Below are 22,096 nucleotides of genomic sequence, written 5' to 3' on the forward strand. Positions count from 1 at the left end.
AAAAAAAAAAAAAAATGACTAACGCCGGCATCCCTGCATGTTTTTTCCTCCTCCCAGCAGGGATGCCAACTTGCTCACCACCTCGACCGCCCAGCTGTGTCCTCTGCTTCACCTCCTATGTCCCAGGATCTGTACATGTCGTGCAGGTCTCCAGTCAGCATGCTTAGGGCACATGCTCTCTCCCCACTTCTTAACGGGGTAGTGCGTGCACTCCTTATATGTGCCCAACCAGTGACTGGAAAGTACTAACATTTAAGATACCTTTCCCTGTCAGGTGGTGCCTGTGCAACATCTGTATTTAGATAGACTGCAATCTGCTAAGCCGATGTTAGGCCCCTGTTCTAATTCTGTTGTCCTATACCCGTATTGCAAGAACATGTAACAGCTCTGTGTGTCCCGGAGCCTGAACCCACCTTGTCAGTCCCTGAACCTGAATCCTTCCTGTCTCTCCCAGAATCTGAATCCTTCCCGTCTGTTCCTGAACTTGAATCCTTCCCATCTGTTCCTGAACCTGAATCCATTCTATATGAACCTGAATCTAAATCTGTCCTGTCTGTTCCTGAACCTGAATACCTGAATCTGAATCCGTCCTACCTGTACCTATTTCTAAGCCCATCCTTTAGGAACTTGATCCTGAGTATAGTAACAGACTAGTCTGAACCAGCAGCTGTTCCTGTTTCCCGTCTTGTCAAGTGTTCCAGAACCCATCTAGTCTGAAGTGTTCCATAATTCATACTGCTTGTACTAGTACCAGTTTCCATTCGGTCAAGTCTTCCAGAATCTGCACAGTCTGTAGCAGTAACATTATCAGTATCCAGCCCTGCCTTGGACTCAGAGTCCGTACCTGCATTCCTGACCCTTGGGAACAGCTGCTGCAGTATCGGAGACTGCCATGAAGTAGTACCTGCCAGCCTAACTCCACCATAAGGGGCTCTAGTGAAAACCAGGTATCAGCCTAGCTATGCCCCTCCAGAATAAATCCAGTGTTAGGAGTGGCGGAAGACACTAAATAAAAAATAAAGTGCCTTCGCCACCCGGGGTCCACCGTGCGGTGGATGGAAAAACTGCTGCTAGAGAGGCAGAGCACAAGGCGGTAATGTGCACAAGGGTTAGACGGCACCTAGAGCACAAAAGCAAGCTCGGTTATACTCACAGAGCTGCAGGCAAATAAGCACAAATTAAAGCTGAGTCTGTTCAGAGTCACAGATACACAGCGATATAGTCGCGGTATTCGCGGTCACAGGAGTAGCCTTAAACAGCAGGACTACTCCGTCTAGAACTACCGTCAAATTAAATGCGAAGCGTCGCAACCGCGGACGCAGAGAAAGCTGCAACTGCAGCGTGGCAAGAACTAAGCCGCTGGCAAGGCACTGCAATAATGCTGGTGCAATACAGACGCTAAGATGCTGAGCAAGATGGAGCATATGCGCGCTGGCGCTAGCGCTGCTACTGGCTGAACCCAAACACTCACACAATCGTATTATCAGAGGGAAGGGGTTTCTTAATAAGTCAGTCACCAGTCCAAGCATCCATCACCATACATACAGCAGCAAGTATGAAATACTAGCGCATGGCGGAACAGCCATGCGCGCTTTTTATACCAAACGGGACCTTCCGGAAGTCTCCAAGGCTCCAGGAGGAGCCAATAGGATTAGACACAGGACCTGAGCATGTGACTCCCGAACTCCAATGGGAGCTCGTCCCATGAGCATGCTCAGTGGAGGGAACAGAGGACTTAGCCTCTGGAGAGAGTTGCCGCAAGGCACTCTCCTCTGCAATCTCCTCTACCGCAGATGAAACGCAGGAGACTGCAGCATGTAAGGGTCTAGATTTCATCATAGGGAAGGAAGAAATCAGACTCCTAACACCAGCCCATGGTGTAGTGGATCCACAACCCATCAGTGTGACCGTTTGATTGCTTTTTATTGGCATGCTTATTGTTATATTGTTTTGCCTTCTTTTTTTAAAATATTTTTTTCTATATGGGATAAAGAATGTGCTCGTTTTATGTTTCGGGTCATTCCACATACTGCAATACCAACACTACCAATTATGTGTACTTTTATTTGTTTTCACATAAAAGCTCTCTTTTTATTGTCAATACAGCTTCAAAATTTTTTGCAAGTTTCTTGTGTTTTTTTTTTCATTTACAAATTGTATTAATCTTTTTCTTAGTCCTACTATGGGACGTTTTACACTTTACCATTTCTTGGCCTCAGGTTGCCATCGCAACCATTATGACCTTGTGATCCTTGAGTGTCGATGAGGTTAAAGAAAAAGCTAACGCATCTCTTAACTATTTACAGTAGATGCCGATGTTGCTATTGCCAGTGACATCTAAAGAGTTAGACATGTGACACCTGCATTTTTTGCCCATCTGGGGGCGCTATTTACTTATCTTCCAGCACCATAAAATGGTAGAACTGAGTAATAAGGCCCCTTAATGACTGCTGTAAAAAGTCAGTTGTTAAGGGGTTAAGAGCTAACGTTTTTCGTCAAGTTCTCAGGCGCTCATCTATATTGCTGTTAGACAACTTTCTAAGTGCATTCTCTGAAACATGTATTTCATCAACAATAATATGCCATTTATTCATTTTAATACCATAATCATTATTTACCTTCACTCACTTCTACAATTGTATTTGGCAGCCACTCCTAAAGTGACAAATATTTTTATGATGATGTTTAAGCAGATATGATTATTATATGATTTGTCTTAAGTGTTGGGATGACTGAATTCGATCACATTTCAATACATGTCTGTTTTTGCATTAGGTACTTCATTAGTAATTGCAGTTTATTATTATTATTTTCAGAAATGTGCTGAGCAAGCAAAGATTACAAACTTACAGTATATTCTATTAGTGAAAAATGCTTTATTTTCCTCCATTTATCAGGCACTCTTTTCCCAGCACTGATTTATTCACTTTGAGAAACTGGTCAAATCTATCTATTGATCTGACTTAAGTGAGGGATCAAATTACACCAGCTGCCTATAGAAGTCAATGGAGCAGTGAGGAAGAAAAGTTGGAGAGAGGACAGATTAGACCGTATTCATATGTCAGTGTTTGTTTTACATATGCAAAAAAAAAAGTGCAAGTTTCATCAGCGTTTTTCATCTGCGGTCCATCAACATTTGATCAGTGATTTTCACGTATGGAAAAATGTGACAATGTCCAATGTTTATCACAGACATTAGCCACAACAAACAAGCACCAATAATATGTAGTGTGCACAAAACTGGTGTAAAAAAAAACTTGTGTAAAGAGAAAACCAAAAAGTGCACCAGAAAAATAAATCTTGGCGTATCCAAGTTTAAAAGGTTACATTTTATTATCAAGAGCGACATACTGGAAAACATGACATAGTAAAAACAAACACATAATAAAAATCACAATAGTGAATATGTACACATGAAAGGAACAATCTTGAATGAGGCTGCCCTAACTCCCCAATGGTCACAGTGGATATGCAACTAAGAACAAAAGAACAAAAAGGGGAAAATTGCCTCACCATGTAATATGTGCTTGATAGCCTTGAATGCTGCAGCAGAGATCCAGAGTCCGTCTGATCATCGGATAGTGGTATGAGAAAAAATAGGATCACTTTGCTGAATGTATAAAAAATACCTTCTTTATTTCACACCATTAAAATGACAATGGAATCCATGTGAATAAAAACAGATCACATTCTGAAGCGTTTCTGTCTATCAGCCCTTAGTCATAGAATGTCTGGCCTATGATCCAGCAGTGTCCATCTTTTTTAACTCCTTCCCGACATGCGTCATACGTGTACCGTGCTTTGCAAAGCGAGGTACATGTACGACATCGCAATCGCGCTGGCGCACTCTATGCCTTGCCATGATCGGGTTTGAGTGTCAGCTTTATGTGAGAGCTGACACCCTGCTGCAATGCCCACGATCGGTGCTAGCATCGATCGTGGGCATTTAACCCCTATGATGCAACTGTCAATAGTGACAGCGACATTGAGGAGCATCACACGGGGAGTGAGCTCCCTGTCTCATCCCATCAGCACAACACAATGTGATCACATTGTGCTGATGGTCTCCATGTTGAACCCAGCTGCAAGATTAAAATGATACAGCTGAAAACATCTTGTCCCGCAAAAAACGAGCCGCCACACAGCTCTGTTAGCGGAAAAATAAAAAGTTATACCTCTCAGAATAAAACAATGCAAAAATAATCGTTTTTTCTATGAAAGTTTTTATTGTGTAAGAGCGCCAAAACTTAAAATAATAATATAAATTAGGTATCACTGTAATTGTACTGACCCGAAGAATAAAACTGCCTTGTTGATTTTACCACACACGGAATGGTGTAAAAAAAAAATCTTGAATTGCTGGTTTTTGTTACTTATTTTTACAGCTCAACATTATAAAATTCTGTGAAGCACTTGCTGGTTCAAAGTGCTCAACACACCTCTAGATAAATTCTTTCAAGGGTGTAGTTTCCAAAATGGGATCACTTTCCAATGTTTAGGCACATCAGGGGCTCTGCAAATGCAACATGGCGTCCACTATATTTCAGCCAATTTTGCGCTCCAAAAGTCAAATGGTGCTCTTTCCTTTCTCACCCATGCCGTGAGCCCAAACAGCACTTTTCCACCACAAGTGGACTATCATCATAATCAGGAGAAATTGCACAACAAATATTGGAGAATGGAGTCCATTTTCTTCTGTTACTGTTAAATTTGTGGCTAAAGAGACATTTTTGTGACAAAATTTTAAATTTTGAATTTTTTTCCTTCCATATTGTTATAATTCCTGTGAAACACCTAAAGGGTTAATAAGCTTCTTCAATGTGGTTTTGAGTACTTTGAGGGGTGCAGTTTTCAAAATTGTGTCCCTTTTGGGTATTTTCTGTCACACAGGTCCTTCAAAGTCACTTCAAATGTGATGTGGATCCTAAAAAATTGGTTTGTAAATTTTGTTGGAAAAAATGAGAAATTGCTGATAAACTTTAACCCTTCTATCTGCCTATCAAAAAAATGATATTTAAAAAATGATGCTGATGTAAAGTAGACGTGGTAAATGTTATTTACTAACGGGGAGCTGACTTTCAATCAGCATGTAGTTGGCAGGGACGCCCTATCGACAGAGCAGAGCAGAAGACAAAGGGTGTGTGCACACCCTGCGAATCCGCAGACAGTGTACAGTACCATGTTATTCAATGGCATTTCAAATCCACAGTGCACATGCTGAAGATTTTTCCGTGCGGTTTTAAATCCGCAGCATGTCAATTCTTTCTGCGGATTCCGCTGCGGTTTGATACCTGTTCCATTGTCCAGGTGTCAAACCGCAGAGGAAAACCGCAGGCAAATCCACAGATAAACCGCAGGTCACTTTACCTGCGGATTGCGCGGGAAAAATCCGCAGGTGAATCCGCAGCATGTGCACGCAGCCAAAGAGCTGCTCTGTTGACGTGAGGTCAGCGGAAGCAGAAGAGTCACCGCCTGAGATTGTCACTGGGCAGAGCAGGCAGGTATTTAGTAACAACCTGCCGGTAAATACTTAGCCCCATGCGAAAAAATATCCAAAGACCCGGACAACCCCTTTAAGGATAGTAGGTGGCAAAGTAAGGTAATGAAGTATCTTAATACAATGATTTATAATTTTACAATGACTGATCAGGGATAAAAAAAAAGTTTAATTACTCTTTAAGTTCACTTTAGAGCCCAGCAATGCACAGAAACAGGTAGGGAGTTAATTTGAGGACTTGTCAATGGACGGAGCTCTGTTTAAGCATGACCGAGTGCTACGTGGACAATATGGAAATGAGACAGTTTGATCTTTCTAAGGGGATATATGTTTGAGTTGCCCAAATTAAGTGAAAACCCTGTCTTGAATTTGTAAGTATATTTCATTATATTTATGTCTTAAAATAAGGTGAAATATTTTGTTTTGATTTTCCTGTTATGAATGTTAGTAAGACTTGTATACAAGTTACATCATAGGGTGCTATGGATATAAGATTGGCCCGTGTCAACTGCTGAGCAGGTGCACATGAGAAGATGACCTCCTCGTGCTCCCTGAATACATACATTCAGTTCTATGATATCATCACCTCATTTCTCATTCGGCTGACAAGGGCATCCCGCTTTGGCCGGATCCGTCTACTTGATCTGCTCTGAGGCAAGGCCTGTTCGTGAAATGCTATCTGCGACGGAAAGGCGTAAACAGATCGAGATTTCTGAGCTTAAAATGAAACATTACGCGCTATTTACAGCATAACTACTCACTGGAGGACCTTCTGAGCTTTTTTAGGCTTATTTTTACTCTAAAGTTGGTGAGAAAAATGCAAAACTTTGCATTCTACTTATTCTTAACATGTCCTAGGTAAAGAGAGCTGAGCAGTCAGCCGGTGATCTCCCTCTTCCCAGTTTTTTGTAGCAACATGAAATCAAGGCAGGTTCACGCTGCTGTTGAGCTTTTTTACCCAGAATGTATCTGAATATATCGCATTGAACAATTGATTATGGATTTCACTTTTGGTTTTCTATTGCAACAATTGGCGATCAGTGTATGAATGGGGGAGGATTCATCTTCTCGCCCTCACTAATCCGCAGAACAAAAGGGACAAGCCCCTTCACTGTATTACATGTCATGGCAACATCCACTTGATTGTGGCTCTGCCTCCTGCTGCAGTCTATTCAAGTTAATTGGGCTGTGTATACGTGAGCTGTGGTATTGAGCACTGTTGTCCCTTCAGTTTAGTAAATAATGGGGGTCTTAGCAATGAGACTTCCACTAATCATACATTGACGATCTGTCATAACAAAACAGTAGTCTATATAATTTCCTGGATTGCCAATTTAAAGGGTTGTCCGTCACTTGTCCACTTCTTGGACAAGCCCTTATTAAATACTGTAGTCTACGAGTAAAATAAAGAAAAAAAAACTTATACCTGTCTCCTGCATATTTGCCCTTCTAGTAATGTTGCCTCGGTTCTGTCAGTGCTCGCATGACATTGTTTTGCCACTTGAGCCCTGCAGCCAATCAGCAGCTGCTGAAGGGCTTGAGTGTCAGCGTTTTTTGTAGTGTGCGCCTAGGTGCGCCGGACCAACCTGTTACATTTTTGGTCCGTCCGACCTGTCTCAAAAAAACGCATGCACACATTAGCCCATGGAATGCGCAAAAAAACAGCATTACAGTCTATGGGAACGCACGCGTGCGCTAGGACATGCGCACGCATGCGTTTAAATCGCATGCGGTTTTGGAGTTAGCATGGTGACAAAATTGTTAAATCGCATGCGCAAAAAAACAGAACGCATGCAAAATGCATGATGCGTTTTTTGCGTGCGTTTGGTATACGCACAAGGCGCAGCACAAAAAAATGTTAGTGTGAAACTAGCCTAAGACAAAGGAAGGCTAATTACCTTGAAATTTAATATCTGCACATTTGGAAATAATTTTCAATCTATGGCCAAAAGTATATGACCAGTGACCATTGCATCTATATGATTTTGTTGGACATCCCATAAAAAAACAATAGTATTTGTGAGGTCAGTCACTAATGTTGGACTAGGACAGAGGCCGGGAGCCACAAGTGGCTCGAGGGCTTATGATTTGTGACTCACGGTTGTCTCGACGTATGCTTCAGGACATTGTCCTTCTGGAACACCATATCGTCCTTTTCACACCCATAGTACTCGAAGTGTGCGAAGTAACTCGTCTTGTAGAATACTCACAAATAGCTCAGCATTGAGACCACCATCAATCCTGGTCAAGTATCCAATGCTGTTGTCTGTGAAACAACCCCATATCATCAGGCTTCCTCCACCGAACTTGACAGTGCCTTCAATTTCTCTGTTAGCCACTTTTTCCCTTGTTTCTTCCAGACCTATTTGCACACATCAGAGTCTAGTCTTTTATCTATTCGCTCCAAATCACCCTTTTCCAATCGTCTACTGTTCTACTTTTTGTACTTTTTTGAAAGCTTGAGCCAACGCTTGTTATGACTATATTGAAGTCTAGGCTTCTTCTCCATTTTTTGAACCACCATTCCAGACTTGTGTAATGTGTGTCTCACGGTGCTTGCATGGACATCTGTGATCACTGTTACGAAGCATATGAGCCATGTTCACTGCTGTGTTTATGACTCCAGAACTGAGAGTCCTTGTGATGAGGCAACTTGATGACTGCGACATTTTGCCTGGACGTCCACCTCTTGGCTTCTGAATGGATGGACTTCATTTCATATTACTCCAACTGTCATGGCACTCACATGATGCAGTTTAGAAACTTTGTAGGCCAAGAGACCGCTATCGATGAGCTGGATGATGCTGTTTCTTTTCTTGAGAAATCTTCATGGCTGCTCCTTGATTTAAACCAGTGCCATTTCTCTTGGGAATCAACCTAATAGCACACTGAGCTACTAGGGAATGTGAGAACAGGTTATATTTTCTAGTATTCAGGAAGAAAAAGGTTTTTCCACCACAAGGAGCAAAACAGTAACAATGCAGTGCCATGAAAAGAATCTGCATAACTAATCATATGCTATATAGTTCAAAGTCAAATTTATGTATGAGATAGCCAAGATGGTGGTCTATAAAATGATGGCAGTCTCACGTTCGAAGCAGTAGTGGATGGTGAGATCTGGAGCCTGAAAGTGAAAAGTTCAAAACATTGTTACCGTTTTGCTCATCACTGTAAATATAGTAATCTGGAGATAGGATGATACTGTGATTCGGAGAATGTGCTTGAAGCTACTTTTAGGAGGGGGGGCAGGATGTCACTTCTCTGGAGAAGGGAGAGAGGTCTGGATGTGTTTTTGCAACCCTCTGTTGCTCTCCAGGGTTGCGAAACACATCCAGCTAACTAACACGGGACTAGAAGGTCTGGTTGCCATTAGTGTTTCAGTTCATCCCAATGGTGTTGTTTGTGCTTGAGGTCATGCTCTGTGCAGGCCACCTAAGTCCACTACACTTGGGGAGCATGACCCGCAACCCGGGGGGGCCACTTATGTCCAGTGGTGGGGTTCTGTGCCACCCAAGACTGTCTGGTCACAGACGTGCTTGTATTTTAGTGGCTGCACACGTGTATTTTCTATGTTGGAGAACAGGAGAGTCGCATGTAGTGGGGAAGCAGGGAGAGGTAAATAATAATAGCATGTGGCCCTCTTTGGGTTCCCTTTATATTTGCAGTATGGGTGTTTCCTGACCTCTGCGTGACACTCTTGTGGAGACCAGATGTAGTGAAAAGTCAGCAATGTGTCTGCGCTGCAATTTGCAGTGTAGTTTTACAGAAGTAGTAGTGAAACACAACCGCTTCAGCATTTCACATGAACTAAAATAGTTGCATAGTCTCTTGTTTTCTAAAGTGTGAATAGAGAGAGGGTTGAGACACCGGTCATCTAATATATAATTACCTTGTAATGTCTTCACATTCTGTTCCATCCAGATGTGTCCAGATCCCAGGATTCCAAGCGGCGGAAGTTCACCGACCGCCATATTGGGACACCCAGGTGATGGGTGTGTTAATATGGAAACTACTGGTGGTACCAGCCCCTTGCCGCGGTACCACCAGCGGAACACCGTCGCACCACACACACACTATATACGCCGTACGCATCACACACAAACACACTGTATATGCCATACGCACCACACACACACTGTATATGTTGTATGCAGCCTCTTGAGCGGTATCACTAGCGGAACACTGTCGCAAACACTCCGCCGCCGGGATCAGCCGAATGATTCACTGCCCACCGCCATCAAATGAAAGAACACATGAGGGAAGAAGACAGAACAGTGGTGGAGAGAGAGAGAGAGAGCAGACGAGGGGGAGAGCACATGGGGTACACAGGTGAAAGAATAGATGACATGAGAGGAGAAGACAGCAGATGGGAGAGAGAGAGAAAGTGCACAAGGGTGAGAGAGACAGAGCACAGGGGGGAGACAGCTCAAACGGGACAGCACATGAGGGGAGAACACAGCACAGGAAGGAGAGAGACAGCAGACAAGGGGGATAGCACATGGGGTAGACAGGTCAAAGAACAGCACAGATGGAAGAAGTCAGCACATGGGGAAAGAGAAAGTGGATAGGTGCTTGAGCACATGGTGGGGAGAGATTCTCAACGTTGCAAAGCCTGCCTCCATCGTGACATTACCGCCCTCCCACATCGGGCCTCCATCTAGTACATTTCTATTTTCGCGATACCATAAATGTCTTAAATGGTAATATCTTTTCATATTGGGACTGATTCAATCTGAGAATGTGGACCTCATGCCTGAAACGGCTGTGCCTCCCTGCTATTCATGTTGTGAAAAGGTTTTTTATTATTATTTTATATATTTAATATTTCTTTTTTTTATAAAGTTTTTGGGGAGTCAGTTTTCCATATAACTTTAAAAATGCTGTTACAAAAGTTTACTTCAAACAACAATAAAAGTGCATATTAAAAGTTTTTTGTTGGATGCACGCAGGGAATATCAACTATGTTCGAGTTTCCTAAGAACAGAACTGTGTACTGTAAATCTTAATAGGAGCATTCCTTTGAGTGTCCATAAAGTTTTCCTTCCTGGCATTTTTGAACCATGTAGATACCAAAGATGGCTCGCAGCATCTCATTTCTAGACTGTAATAAACTTAAATCTGAACTTTACTATAACTTTTTCTAACATACCTATCTTGCTTTAGATTCTAATTTATCCTTCTAATAAAATGCCATCATTCAATATCTTTCTAGGCTTAAAGGGGTTTCCCACTACTAGGACAACCCCTATACCCCCGATACCGCGGGAACGGCACCGGCATCTGAGATGAGTGTAGGCTTTATTATTTTATCGATGCTGAACATTTAGTTTAAGAAGAGGTTGTCCTAATAGTGGACAACCCCTTTAAAGTAAAGAGTATTTTTTTATAGAAACTACATAGTATTATTGATGTGAAATAAGCCAATTATGTTAGTATTTTGATGAAAATACAGATCTGAATGTAGCATGCAGTCACAGCTTAATTTCTGGTACGTGCACTGGAAATGTTGTGAAGGAGCTCATACCATTAGTGAATTTATTTCTTTTTTTTTTACAGTCTGAGGTATATGTTGGAAGTATTTCCTCTAACGCGAGGCTGTGATATATGCTACTCTATTGGTTTACATAGCAAACAGTCTTCCATCGTAGAAAACATTTTCCTACACAATAAAAAATCTTATGCCAAAACAGCACCCTTCACCATCTCTGTTGGGACTCTCTATGCATATTCATTTTAGATTTAAACATCTAAATGTTATGGAAGCATATTAAAAAAAACAAAATTACTTGAAGAACAGCGCACTATTACGTCAGTAAGTGGGGGAAAAAAAGGTATCACGCAGCAATTCAGGTACAATATGGGTCTGTTACTTTTCATAAACTATAACAAATTTGTAACATTCATATTATCTTTTAGAATTTAAATGGAACCTGTCAGGTCTCCCGTGCTCCCAGAACCACCAGAAGATGTGTCTGCATATGTAAATGCCCTGCCTAACAGTCCCTTTATTACATTAAATACATAAAAAGATCTTTATAAAAAGTATTTCTACGATCCATTTATGATATGTAAATGAGGCCTTTGACTAGTCGAAGGGGTGTTAGTGTCCATAGATTAGTCGGCCCACTAAGTATGTTATCACGCCCCTGTAGTGTATCTATCTCCCATTACAACTCTTCTATCATCTCTCTTCCTCTCATAGAACTGTCATCTCTGCTGTACTGCCCTTCGCTCCTTACCTGTCCCTAGATAAGAACTCAAAGGGGTCAGTATCACACTTCTGTCTGTTGTGTTCTCAGCAACTTGTAATTGCTTTGCAGTGAGAGCAGATCAGGCTATTCCTATGTAAGACTTATAATTAGAGTTGAGCAAATATCTTCAGTTCCCCGCTTATTTGGCAAGCTATAGCCTTGCCGAATAAGCTACAGCAGGAACCCGGCTTCCTGGATCGCTCCTGCTGAACAGCTGATCGCCGCCGCAGCTGCATGTGTTGCGGCTGTGTGACAGTCACAGGCACAGCACATGCATGGAGAGCCCAACACACAGGCTTTCCATGCATGTGCTTTGACAATGATACAGCCGCGACACATGCAGCTGCGGCGGCGATCAGCTGTTCAGCAGGAGCGATCCAGGAAGCCGGGTTCCTGCTGTAGCGCTATAACTTGCCAAATAAGCGGGGAACTGAAGATATTTGCTCAACTCTAATTATAATGACAGACTATTCTGCTCATGTAATGATGTAATGACCTCATCTGATAGGTGTTACTCATCTGTACTCAGCACTTTCTGATCATGCAGGACGTTAGAACAGGAGATCTATCTGTCATTACATGTCACACACTGAGACACCTGCTCAAAGCTATTGGGAAGGTGGGTTCTTTTTCTCCAGTGTGCTGCTGTCTGCTTACGAGTGGTCAGCATTATATAGTGAGAGTATATTCCCCCTGTGAAAGATTCATGATAACACCCACTTGGATGGAATGAAAGTTAACTAAGTTCCAAATAGTTTGATTGCTAATATCTCTGCAATCAAGAGTGAAAAAGACAAAAAAAAAACTGGTTTATTCCACTCTGCAGCCGCTATTACATCATGTGTCTAGTTCAACATGAAAAATTGGGTCAAAGGTCCATTTTAAGACAGCACTCCAGTATATTTTTTTTACTTTCGCTCTGTAGTGGTATCAGTAATGTCAGTTCCCTATGTCGAGTATAATACTTACTCGGCCTCATCTTCTGTAAGTATTTTACTACACATAGGGAGCAATTTTCATCTCCCTTTTTCTTCTATGTATTATAGCAAGAGAACACATAACTTATATACACTATAATATGTGTTCTCTTGCTATAATACATAGAAGAAAAAGGGAGATGAAAATAGAGTAATTCAATGTGTGTATATTATAAGTTATTATCAATAAACTAACAAAGTAAAACTCCTAAAATGTACTCACGTGTTTACATATATCCCACAGAGCTTAAAAAAGTTTTCCAGTTAAAGCAAGTTATCACCTATTCATTGAATAGGTGATAACTTGCTGATCGGTGGGGTGTCCAACCGTCTAGACCTATACCACACCAATCATCAGACTGATCATTTTTATCTCTGACAGCAAACTTTTATGCCCATTACAAAATGGCGTGGCAGGTCAAATGCTCCATCATTCCATTTTATCCTCTTGGTGCTACCAGAAAAAACAAAGCACAGCACTTGGCAGCCCCATAAGGAGTACATGGAGCGGAGGTTGAGCTTCTGCACTGCTGCTCGCTCCTAACAGTGATTTAAGTTCCCACTTCTGCCGATCGGTGTTGGTCCCAGTGATCAGACCACTTTTAATCATTAAGTTATCGTGTGTCCTGCGAATAGGTGACAACGTGTTTTCACCTGACAACTCCTTTAAAGAAGTGTCCATGCACGAGCTGTGCAAGTGCTGCATACAACGTCTCCCCACTGTTATCTTGATGGAAACGTGGAATTTAGATCATCATTAATCTAATATTTATCACCTATTCCATTGTTGAGTGAGAAATGTTCATAGTTGGATTAAAACTTTTTAGTATATACAGATTTTTCTAAGGCCGGCTTCACATTTGCGTTCGGCAGAGCTGCGGAGGGCTGCGTAGTTCCTCCGTGAAGCTCCTCCCACTGCCGCACCTCCTCCGGTCAGCTCCGCCTACGTCTTCAGGCGGCCTGCGTACCTATCTTTAACATTGGATACGCAGGCCGTGCGGATGTATGCGGATGCCTCCGCTTGCGTCTTTTTGACCCTGCGGCGACCCGCGTCGAACGCAGCGTGTTGCATTTTGTTGCACGGCTTGCGTACTCAATGTTAAAGATAGGTACGCAGGCCGCATGCAGACGTAGGCGGAGCTGAATGGAGGAGGTGCGGCAGTGGGCAGAGCTTAACGGAGGAACTACGCAGCCCTCCGCAGCTTTGCCGAACGCTAGTGTGAAACTAGCCTAAAAGATACAATCTGAGAAACAAATAGATTCAGCAAAAAGATAAATAACCATAGCTCTATGATCATTCATAGCCATTTTTCAGTGGCTATTTTATACTATGTGATTGACAGTGTTTTATTGTCACTTGTAATAAATGCTTTTGAATACATTGTTTTGCTGGAATCCCCGTTGTAAAAACTCCATGCATAACTGAATTGACTCTTCTCTGAACATCGGGCTGCTTGTGAACGGAGCTGAACCCCTGCAGTAATCTGAAGCACCAGCCTACAGCTTACTGTCTTGGCATAAAGAAAAGCTTACTGTACACATGTTGTGTAGAATAAAAATGAGAGGAGAGAATATGGCAAGGACTGAGGAGAGGAAAACTATTCTTGGGAATGAGAGTGGAGCAATAATAAGGACTGAGAAGAGAGGTCTGCGAAAGTGCTTTTTTCCTATTCCCTTCATATTTTGCAAGTCAGTAGGGGAAATGAACCACAGGCAACTACTACTGCAGTGGTTGTCTATGGTTCGTTTCCCCTATTGACTTGCAAAATATGATGTATAGTGTTTTGATGTTGCTTAGGATGGCACAACACTTTTCTGAAGCAGTCAATGAATGAAAAATGACTTAATATATTTCTACCTTCTACATGCAAACTGTGCCCTTATTAGCTTGATTTTTGGTTCTTTGGTAGTTTTGTGTGGTTAGATTCCATAGAATAGGAATAATTTGCTAATGAGTGTCGATAATACCATTTGGACCCCCAGTGAACTTGAGAACGTGGCTCTGGAACCTGGGAAGCCCCATCTTGAATAGAGAGGAGGTGCGCAAGCTCAAAATCCACTATATTCATGGTCAATGAGTCTGCCGGAGAAAACTAAGAACAGCTCTACACTATTTCTGGCAGTTACATAGACAATGAAGCAGTAGTTGAACATCTGCACCCTTGCTCCATTTAATACGGTGCTCTATGTGGCCACTTCTCGAGATACAGAGTCTCTGTTTTCAGGATTATGGGGGGGTCCCTGCAGCATAGGGGTTTACTTAATATCGTAGGAATAACCCTTTAAGGTATCTTACTGCATACTATTCTCTGTAATTACTATATAATTAGCAGTATGTTATTAATATATTAAACAAGGCATAGCTACTTTTTTTCCAATAAATGTGAGAAACACAAAGTAAGTTTAGTAGTCCTGTGTGCCAGAGTTTGATCTGGTCACCATTTGTTGTAGATCATTCCCATTTTCTTGTTTTACCTACTCTACCCCAAAGACTATTCATTTTGCCCTTACAGACTAAAGCGTAACTGTTACACTGATGTAAAATTTATACGGGGCCTCTCAAGTGTCACATGCTATTTTAGTATAGAGCTCCTAAGCCACCAGGACCCAGATGTGACTGCGATCCCTTCATTTACATCCCAGTTCTCCGATCACAAACACTGACAGTGGAAAAGAAATAAGATATATTTTGGAACTTTACTTACCCTAGAGATAACTAGAGGCTGATTAAAATCTACGCCCCCAGTCAATCTAAATCCCCAAGGAGCAGGTCCAGGTAGGACCAAATTTTGCGGCATTTTTCTGTTCCTGTTAGAAGATTTACTGTAGTAAAGAAAAACAAAAACAACAAAAGAAAAAAGTCTCAGATCCACAATCCAAAGATTATAGCCTCCTCCAAGCTGCAGCTGGAGCAGCCCAACTCCCTGATTCCTAATGATCTCCTCTTTATGCTCTTACTCAGACCGACGTCACAGCCTCGAATGGAGACCTAGGGAGAAGAGAGTATGAGTGGAGGAGAATGAACAGAGGGAGGGAAAAGAAAGACAGCGAGGGATGTGTTTGGGAGCTGACATTCCTAAACCTCGAGATACTTCAGCTATTACAGCTACAGTATATTAACTCTTAAATTAGCCAGACCACTTGTATTCGTTCAGGTCTCTTGCACAATGTGAACTATGAAATCATATGTAGATATTTGCCAGAACCTGGATAATTAGATATAATTTAATACTTTGGATTATCCAATGATTTCATTTTAAGTACCTGCACTTATTAAAGGTTTTTTGCAAAATCATTCTTCAGGAGCGCACCGCTCCCCAGCCTCCTGGCTTCCTGCTTGCTGGTATGGGGGGCAGTGTGCTCCTGATTTATTGTCAGTTCGGACCAGAACCATTGTCTGGCTGCTGACCCGAACTGTATGCTTTCCAATACTGCAAGCAGAGACAGCTTTTCCTCTGCAGCTTTGGAGGAGTACAGGGGCATTTAAGCTGGGTGGATTCAGAGATCCTGTCAGCCTCGGTGCAGCGATTACAAGCTTTGCAGGAAAAAGCTTGTGAGCACTGCGCTCGTCGCCTAGGAGACCGACCACTCCTGTAGTGACAAGCAGGAAACAATCAAATTAAAAATCCCTGTGTTCTTGAGAATGGAGAAGATTTTAATGACAAGTAAATTGCAAAGCTGCTTTTTTTTTTTCAAGCACTTTTCAATGTTAACTAACCAGAAAAAATTGGAGTGCTAAGTTCAAAAAATTAATAAAAGGCATAAATTTATTAAACATGTATTATAGCACCAAAAATAATAATAATAACAAATCAACAGAATGTGAATAATGGTACTAGAGACACATAAAGCAGCAGGATCAGGTAGAATAATGCCACAAGTGTTCTGATGAAACGGGCACGTATATAATAAAGTGTAAAGTGCATGTCTTAAACTGGGGTAGATAGGGTAGATCTCAATGTTTTCATTGTATCATCGCCTTAGTGCGTGTACAGACCCTGGGTCTAAGTCCCCCAAAATACCCTATCGGTGCTTACCCATATCTCACTACTGCAGGACACGCGCCACGCTGCCACCGACGCGCGTTTCACGTTCGCTTTCTCCAGGTGCAGTATCAGGGAACTTAGACTCCAATTTTTTCTGGTTAGCTCTATTCAGGAATGTCCTACTTCAATGTTGTGCCGGAGATCTGACCACAAGGATTTTTATTTCTTCGGCTTTTGTTTATTGATGGTTCCACTTATGGTCTCTATTTGTTGCAATGTTAACTAGTTAGCATTTTGAAAATTTACCCTTTAAGACCAGATTAATGCATATTTCCTCAATAAGTGGATATTAGTTTTTCCTCAGTTTATACAGCTGTATAATTTTGCTTTCTGCTAGGACATGTTGCTCTTTCTGTTGCTACTTACAGAATAACGTTGGTCTATTTTATATATTACAAGAAGCGGTGGCAAAAGAGGTTAATCTGCATTTTTTTGGTGGTTGTAACGTTTTTTAATCACAGAAAATACATTGTACATTGCCATGTTTAGTATTCACAATCTTTGATTAAAATAGTTTCTTTTCACAATCAACCATTAGAGAAGACCCTGTGGTTGTCCTTGTCTTGTGCAATTCTATACATTGAGTTTAGAACTGTTTGTTAAGCTATCTGTACACCATCGATACCTGTCATCCCATACCTATAGTCTCCAAATCTCCATTACACATGGCTGGATTTTTATGTGTTTACAAGGGGAGAAGTGGGGAACCCGCTTTGAAGTCATGTATCTCGATTGGGATCCAAGTTGGGTACAATGATATCCTTTATGTCAATCCTTTCTACTGACACGTCAGATAAGTTGGGACATTTCTTTTCTATTATGTTTATGGATAGTTTTATCCATTAAAATAACATTAAACATCTGTAAATTTTAAACCAATGTAAAAAAATTAAGGATAGACCAAAACTTGATGATAAACTTACTAAACTTTGAAATGTACCATTCCAGGTGAAGGGGTAGGCACAAGCTTCTATGGTGATCTGCCACACTCTCCATTTTTGAAATGTCACAAAATCAGCTATTTTTTTCAGTGGTTGCAGAGATTTTAAACAGTTACAGAGTAAATATGAAGTGTTTGTATACACTACTAATTCTATAAGGAAGCGTTCTCCATAGAGAATTCCTCTAACAATTACATTCTAAGACTTGTTTATCTCTCTTTATTGGTTTACTAAATGCCAAAATTTGACCAGTAGTGACTAATAAAAAAAAACACATCATTAATCAATTTCCAAAAGGTACCAATTTGAAAAAAATCAAGCCCTAAGTTTTATTAAGTATTTTAAACACTTTATATACAGTATGGTGAAATCACAGTAAAATTACCATATATACTCGTGTATAAGCTGAGTTTTTCAGCACATTTTTTGTGCTGAAAACACCCCCCTCAGCTTATACACTAGTCATTGCTCCAGAAAGACTGAAGGGGAGTAGCGTGTCACTGAGGCTGGAGCCGGTGGCTGCGGCTAATGCCTGTGTTCACTGCCAAAGAGAAATGAATATTCATTTCTCGTATAGCGCACACAGTTACAGCCACAGCCGCCTGCTTCCAGCAGTGGCCGGGCTATCACGAGTGCCCGCTCATTAAGGTAATGAATATTCACCTCTCTCCACTCCCATAGATGTGGAGAGAGGTGAATATTCATTACTTAAATGAGCTGGGTAAGTAGGTTTTTTTTTAATAATAACCATGCATACAAGGACAGGGATGGGAAGCCATGCATACAATGATAGGGGATAAGAAGCCATGCATAGAAGGTTAGGGGATAAGGAGCCATGCATACAGGGATGGGGAGCCATGCCTACAAGGACGGGGATGTGGAGCCATGCAAACAAGGACTGGGATAAGGAGCCATGCATACATGGACAGGGATGGGGAGCCATGCATACAAGGACAGGGATGGGGAGCCATGCATACAGGAACAGGGATGGGTAGCCATGCATACAAGGACAGGGATGGGCAGCTGGATCGGTCGCCCTCACCCAGGGCTGCGGGGTACTCTGTACCGGGTCCGTGGAGTTCAATGGGAGATGTCACGGTAGCTGTGACCCGGTCCGTGGCCATGAGCGTCCATTGTAAAAGGGGAATGTTGAATGTGTGGATGATGATTAAAGTTTATTAGTGAATGATTCGTGACGCCACCTGTGGTGTTCGGCAATGAAGATGTTAAGCCGACGCTGCAGACAGATCCTCTGGGACAGATGGTGTGGTGCAGCAATGATGGTGTGGCCCTCCACAGGCAGGGCTGTAGTCCCAGGGCAGTGTAGGTGAAGAGATAGGGAGGAGATGTAGATGGTGCGGTGTCAGGCACTGCGATGTAGCAGTGCTGAGTGTGTTGGCGCAGGAATAAGTGGAGGACACCAGGGCATGTAGTTCCAAAGCTTTACTCACAGTCTGTTGTGCATACAGATGCCAGCATCCATGCTGTGTCCTCCAGGTCAGGAGCTCAGCCAAACTCCAAGCAAGATAAAGCACTCCGTTCCACCACTCCGCCAACATATGTGCCTTTTCTGAACATCTCCCTCCTTAGCGCTCGTAGTGAAGTACTCACAGTACTGAGTTACACTGGAGTTCCTCCTTTCAGATGTTCTTAGAACTCTACTTGTATGGCAGACAGCTGTAGCCTGCTTCGGGGACTCCTTGCTACTAAGTCCTGGCTCACTCTCGTTGCTGTTGTGCCCCCAAGTCTTGTGTGGGAATAAAGTGGTGACAACTTCTATTCCTCCGGTGTCTGTCGCAGGACCATTAGTATCCATACAACCTCGAGGACCGGACCCCGGCCATGCGCTTAGAACTTGAGGAAGGGCTCTGCTCTAACCCTAATCCTTAGTTCTCTTCTTCTCCTTACGTTCCGTACAAATCAATCTTTCTTATGGAGAATTAGGCTTTCTGAATATCTCTTTCTTGTGCCAGCAGACCCAGGTCACTGAGGTCTGCTGCAGCACTTCCTTCATCTATCCCTCTCAGAGGATCCTCTCTCTGACTCCTCGTCAGACTGACTGACCTAGTCCTAATCATCTCCTGCTCTCTTGTGCAGACTAAGCTCCACCCACCTCTCAGCACCCTTCGTGTTCCAAGCAGGGAGCCACCAAAGGGTGCTTTGCTACACTACTATGTTGTGTGGGATGCAGGTGTTGGAGTGTGGTCAGGTGTCTCCACCTTACCTGGATGGTGGGACATCACACCTCAGGAGGAGGTGCAGTACCTCTGTGGCGACTGAACCCTCAGGGGCGCCACAGAGCCATGCATAAAAGGACAGGGATGGGGAACCATGCATACAGGAACAGGGATGGGGAGCCATGCATACAAAGATGGGGATAGGGAGCCATGCATGCAAGGACTGGGATAAGGAGCTATGCAAACAGGGATGGGGAGTCATGCATACAAGGACAGGGATGGGGAGTCATGCATGCAAGGACAGTGATGGGGAGCCGTGTATACAAGGACAGGGATGGGAAGCCGTGTATACAAGGATGGGGATGGTGAGCCATGCTTACAAGGACGGGGATGGGGAGCCATGCATACAAGGATGGAGACGATGAGACACGCATACATGGACAGGGATGGGGAGCCATGCATACAAGGACAGGGATGGGGAGCTATGCATACAAGGACAGGGATGAGGGGACAATGTATACCCAGCTTATGCTTGAGTCAATAAGTTTTCTCAGTTTTTCATGGCAAAATTAGGTGCCTTGGTTTATACTCGGGTCGACTTATACACGAGTATATACGGTACTTAAAGGGAATCTGTCACCCCATTTTAGCCCTATAGGCCATCAGGGGCTTATCTACAGCATTCTGTAATGCTGTAGATAAGCCCCCGATGAAATCTGAAAGATAAGAAAAACACATTAGATTATACTTACCGGGGGGCGGGTGCGGTGGGGGTCGTGGTCCGGTGCCTCCCATCTTCATATGATGATGTCCTCCTCCTTGATTCTCCCTCAGCTCTTGCGCAGGCATACTTTATCTGCCCTGTTGAGGCCAGAATAAAGTACTGCAGTGCGCAGGAGCCGGGAAAGGTGCGGCGCCTGCGCACTGCAGTACTCTGCTCTGCCCTCAACAGTGCAGATAAAGTACGCCTGCGCAGGAGCCGAGGGAGAAGCAAGGAGGAGGACATCATCGTATGAAAATGGGAGGCGCCGGATGGGATGGCGACACCCATCGGACCAGACCAAACGCCGGGGTGAATATAATCTAACTCTTTTTCTTATCTTTCAGGTTACATCGGGGGGCTTATCTACAGTATTACAGAGTGCTGTAGATAAGCCCTGATGGTGGTGCCGGCAGCTGATAGGGCTAAAATGGGGTGACAGATTCCCTTTAAATGGGAATGTGTTGTGACAGACATACGTTTGAGCTTGAAGGTTTGTGAAACATTCAGAAGTTTTCATATTACTACACACTATTGAGCTAAAATTATATCAGATTTTAACACAAGTTCTTTACTTTCATCTGAAAACAACACCTTGGACCACTGAGCAACAGTCCACTTATTTTTCTCCTTGGCCCAGGTAGGACACTTCTGGCGTTGTCTACTGGTCATGAGTGGTTGACATGAGGAATACGACACCAGTAGCCCATGTCCTGGATACGTCTGTGTGTTGTGGCTCTTGAAGCAATGACTCCAGCAGCAGTCCACTCCTTGTGACTCTCCCCCAAATTTTGAATGGCCTTTTCTTAACAATCCTTTCAAGGCTGCAGTTATCCCTATTGCATGTGCACCTTTTTCTACCTCATTTTTTCCTTCCATTCAACTTTCCATTAATGTGCTTGGATACAGCACTCTGTCAACAGCCAGCTTCTTTAGCTATGACCTTTTGTGGCTTACCCTCCTTGTGGAGTGTGTCAATGACTGCCTTCTGGACATCTGCCCAGTTAGCAGTCTTCCCCATGATTGTGGAGCCTACTGACACAGACTAAGGGACCTTTTTAAATGCTTAGGAAGGCTTTGCAGGTGTTTTTTGTTAATTATTCTAATTTACTGAGATGATAACTTTTGGGTTTTAATTGGTTGTAAGCCATAATCATCAACAGAAATAAACACTTGAAATTGATCACTCTTTTGTAATGACTCTATATGATATATGAGATTCATTTTTTGTATTGAAGAACTGAAAGAAATGAACTTTTTGATTATATTCTAATTCTGTGGGCAGCACCTGTATGTACCTTTCCTTATAGTATCTGGTGTGACCCCCTTGTAATTGTTGATTAGTCCTGCACATTGGCTAAGCTGAATTTGCTCTCCATAAAACAGCTTAAAATCTGTAATGGTGGTGGGTGCCATCAGGTTGTTTCAGAACAATTCTATTGGATTG

At 42.7% G+C, this 22,096-nt stretch overlaps 1 protein-coding gene across 3 annotated transcripts in view; it reads right to left on the minus strand.

The window, feature by feature from the left end:
* PDLIM3 (PDZ and LIM domain 3) overlaps positions 1 to 15,771 on the minus strand; it is a 64,235-nt gene extending 48,464 nt beyond the window's left edge. Inside the window, exons 1-2 of one of the 3 annotated variants that reach the window (XM_073578664.1) lie at positions 15,684 to 15,771; positions 15,431 to 15,548 (exon numbers count right to left, since the gene is read on the minus strand). In XM_073578664.1, coding sequence (XP_073434765.1) covers positions 15,431 to 15,523 — 93 coding nt within the window. In that variant the 5' untranslated portion in view covers positions 15,524 to 15,548; positions 15,684 to 15,771. The other 2 variants (XM_073578656.1, XM_073578675.1) reach the window with 2 other exon arrangements.
* Positions 15,772 to 22,096: the final 6,325 nt, after the last annotated feature.

Source organism: Dendrobates tinctorius, unplaced genomic scaffold, assembly GCF_039654945.1.
Source record: "Dendrobates tinctorius isolate UK_male_01 unplaced genomic scaffold, ASM3965494v1 ptg000008l, whole genome shotgun sequence".
NCBI lineage: Eukaryota > Metazoa > Chordata > Amphibia > Anura > Dendrobatidae > Dendrobates > Dendrobates tinctorius.